Source organism: Molothrus ater, chromosome 5, assembly GCF_012460135.2.
Source record: "Molothrus ater isolate BHLD 08-10-18 breed brown headed cowbird chromosome 5, BPBGC_Mater_1.1, whole genome shotgun sequence".
Classification (NCBI taxonomy): domain Eukaryota; kingdom Metazoa; phylum Chordata; class Aves; order Passeriformes; family Icteridae; genus Molothrus; species Molothrus ater.
The window spans coordinates 19976429-19979420 of record NC_050482.2 but is presented as its reverse complement, the minus strand read 5'-3'; the positions used below and the strand labels follow the sequence as shown (position 1 = coordinate 19979420).

The 2992-nt window shown below is 58.5% G+C and overlaps 1 protein-coding gene across 1 annotated transcript; it reads left to right on the top strand.

Annotated features, from left to right (window-relative positions):
• Nucleotides 1-796: 796 nt before the first annotated feature.
• Nucleotides 797-1513, top strand: LOC118698406 (tetraspanin-7-like). Its single transcript, XM_036401658.1, has one exon. The coding sequence runs from the start codon at nucleotides 797-799 to the stop codon at nucleotides 1511-1513; it is 717 nt and encodes a 238-aa protein (XP_036257551.1).
• The last annotated feature ends 1479 nt before the right edge of the window (nucleotides 1514-2992 follow it).

Sequence of the window (2992 nt, the reverse complement as noted above, 5' to 3'; positions counted from 1 at the left end):
GCAACAGGTGGATCTGTGATTGGTCTCATGTGGTTGTTTCTAATTAATGGCCAATCACAGTCCAGCTGTCTGAACTGTCTCAGTCAGTCACAAGCCTTTGTTATCATTCCTTTTTTTTCTATTCCTAGCTAGCTTTCTGATGAAATCCTTTCTTCTATTCTTTTAGTATAGTTTTAATATAATATATATCATAAAATAATAAATCATGCCTCCTGAAACATGGAGTCGACATTCTCGTCTCTTCCCTCATCATGGGATCCCTGCGAACACCGCCGCAGGTCCGCAGTGCTGCGGGCAGGGCTAGCTGCCAGTCGCACCCGTTTACTTCGCCCGGGGAGGCGAGAGTAGAGCCCGCGGCCGGCGGCCGTGCAGCTGCTCCCCCCGGCCGGTTCCATGCCCCGCCGAGCCCTGCAGCGCGGCCGAGCGGCCCGGCCCGCCCCGGGCCGCGCCCTCAAAAGGGGACGGGGCGGAGGAGCGGCGGCACTGGCACCGGCCCGCGCCCTCAAAAGGGGACGGGGCGGAGGAGCAGCGGCACTGGCACCGGGCCGCGCCCTCAAAAGGGGACGGGGCGGAGGAGCGGAGGCACTGGCACCGGGCCGCGCCCTCAAAAGGGGACGGGGCGGAGGAGCGGAGGCACTGGCACCGGGCCGCACCGACCGACGGCTGCTCGGGGAGCCGGCGGGGCCGCACCTCGGACAGCGCCGAGGCGCCCGTGCTGCGCAGCCCCCGGCGGCCGCGGGAGGCCCTCACCGTGACCGCCACCGCACTCCCCACGACACCGGGGCCAGAGGGCACCATGACCCTGCTCAAGCTGTCCCTCATGGCCTTCAGCTTCGTCTTCTGGGCAGCGGGGCTGACCATGCTCATCATCGGCCTCTGGGCCAAGGTGTCTCTGGGAAGTTACTTGGCGCTGTCGGCCAGCGGCTACCCCAGCGCCCCCGCCATCCTCTTGGCTACCGGCGTCGCTGTCATCATCTGGGGCTTCCTGGGATGCTTCGGCGCCGCTACGGAGCACCGGGGACTCCTGCGCGCCTACAGCGCCTTCCTGGCCGCCGTGCTGGCGGCCGGGCTGGCGGCCGGGCTCTCGGCGCTCCTGTACCGCCAGACCCTGGCGCAGGGCTTCCAGGAGGGGCTGCGCCGGGCGCTGCTGGCCTACGGGGAGGACGACGGCGTGGCGGACGCCCTGGACGCGCTGCAGCGAGCCTTGTCCTGCTGCGGTGTGGAGAGCTACCGCGACTGGCTGCGCTCGCCCTGGGCGCTGCAGCAGAACGGCTCGGTGCCCCTCAGCTGCTGCCGGGCCCGCCGCGGCTGCCAGCGCGGCCCGCCCGACGTGCGCTGGCTGCACCGCGACGGCTGCTTCGGCAGGGTGTCCGCCTTCGTCGGCAGCAACATGTTCTGTGTCGCCACCGCTGCCCTGGGGCTGGCGCTGCTGCAGCTCGTCGGCATTGTGCTGGCCTGCCTGCTGGCTGCCCGAGTCCCTGCCCAGCTGCTGGGCATCACCACCCCTCGCTGAATGGCCCCACTCCTGTCCCTAGTCCCCTCCAGCTTTCTTCTTTCCCTCATAACTGAATACATCCCACTGGGAATAGCCTTCATTCAGATTCAGCATTTCCACTTGAGCATCCTCCTCCAGGCTCCATTCCTCTGGAGCCTGTTAGGTGTGCTATGAACATCTCAAGTCCTTCAGAGAGGAAGGTGCTGGGAAGGTGCCTGCTAGCCTGGCCATGTGTCCTGCAGGGCAGCAGGTACCCACTGGAGCCTCTGGACAACTTCTGCAGGGAATGGTGGCAGCGTGGACAGACATCACTCTCTGAGGCAGCAGGGACATCTGAGGCAAGGCTGGCCGGTTTTCTGGGTTATGTAAACGCCAAGGCACATAAATGTGGACCAGGAAAAGAGTAGAGGGTCTAGGAGAGCAAGAGAAGTGTCTCGACATTACACCATGTGAATATTCTTCTGGGACTGGAAAATGATGTTACTGGAAAGCTGCTGGAGTGCACGAGGGGCAGGCCTGGTCCAGCGGCGCCCAGCCAGCCACACCAGCAGCTGGCACTGGGAGCTGCTTGTCCAGCACCGTGCATCCCATTGCCGCAGATATCCTACCTTCGGTGTGAGTGTATTCAAGCTGTCCAGCTGCTAGGGGTGCTTTTCCCGCAGATGGTGTTTCCAATGCCGATTTCCATCTAAAGGTGGAGCTGCAGCTCTAAGTGTTACTCCCTTCTTCAGAATATGCCTGTCCTCTTAGTCTGTGGCCGGTTATAGATATCTTTACAGGGCTGAAAAGACCTAAAACCTTGGTCCCTGTCATACAGGAAGATGGCAAAAGCTGTACGATCAGATGTGATCGTACAGATGAGGGGTGGCAAGAGGAGGGAAGGGTTCATTGCCCTTCAGAAGTTTGCTTTGGACTTTTACTGTTAACATCAGGATGAATGGAACAGGCTGACTTTTATAGAAGGATTTCGAGAAAACAATTCTCAGACTCTGACATTTTCCTCTCTCAAAGGATATCTGGCTCTGAAGTCTGCCCCCACCTACATTTTTGAAGCCAGACCTGTATACAACCTGAGAGTAAATGGAGACTCCCCAAGACTTGCTGTGTAGCCCTGGGTGTATTCAGGTCAGACAGCAATATAAATCTACAAGATTTTGGTTTATTCACAACAGACCTGGCTTTGCATTTGGAGTTTGAGGAAAAGCAAGCCATGCACTTCAGAGAGTCCTGAACTTTCATAGCTTAACTCTGGCTTCTTTCCACTTCCTTAAAACCCGTGAACTCTACTTTTACGTATTTCTCTACCTCGCAGCACAAAGACATACGCACCTTAACCAGCAAACAGGGGAGGAATGATTTCAGAAAAGAAGTCAAAGACCCACAAAGGAACTCCAGAACATGACATCTCTTAGGAATGTGGCTTGCAAAGCTGTGGAGAATGATCAAATGAGTAAAGAAGATGTCTGGTAGCTTCATGGGAGGAGTGGAGCAACTTTG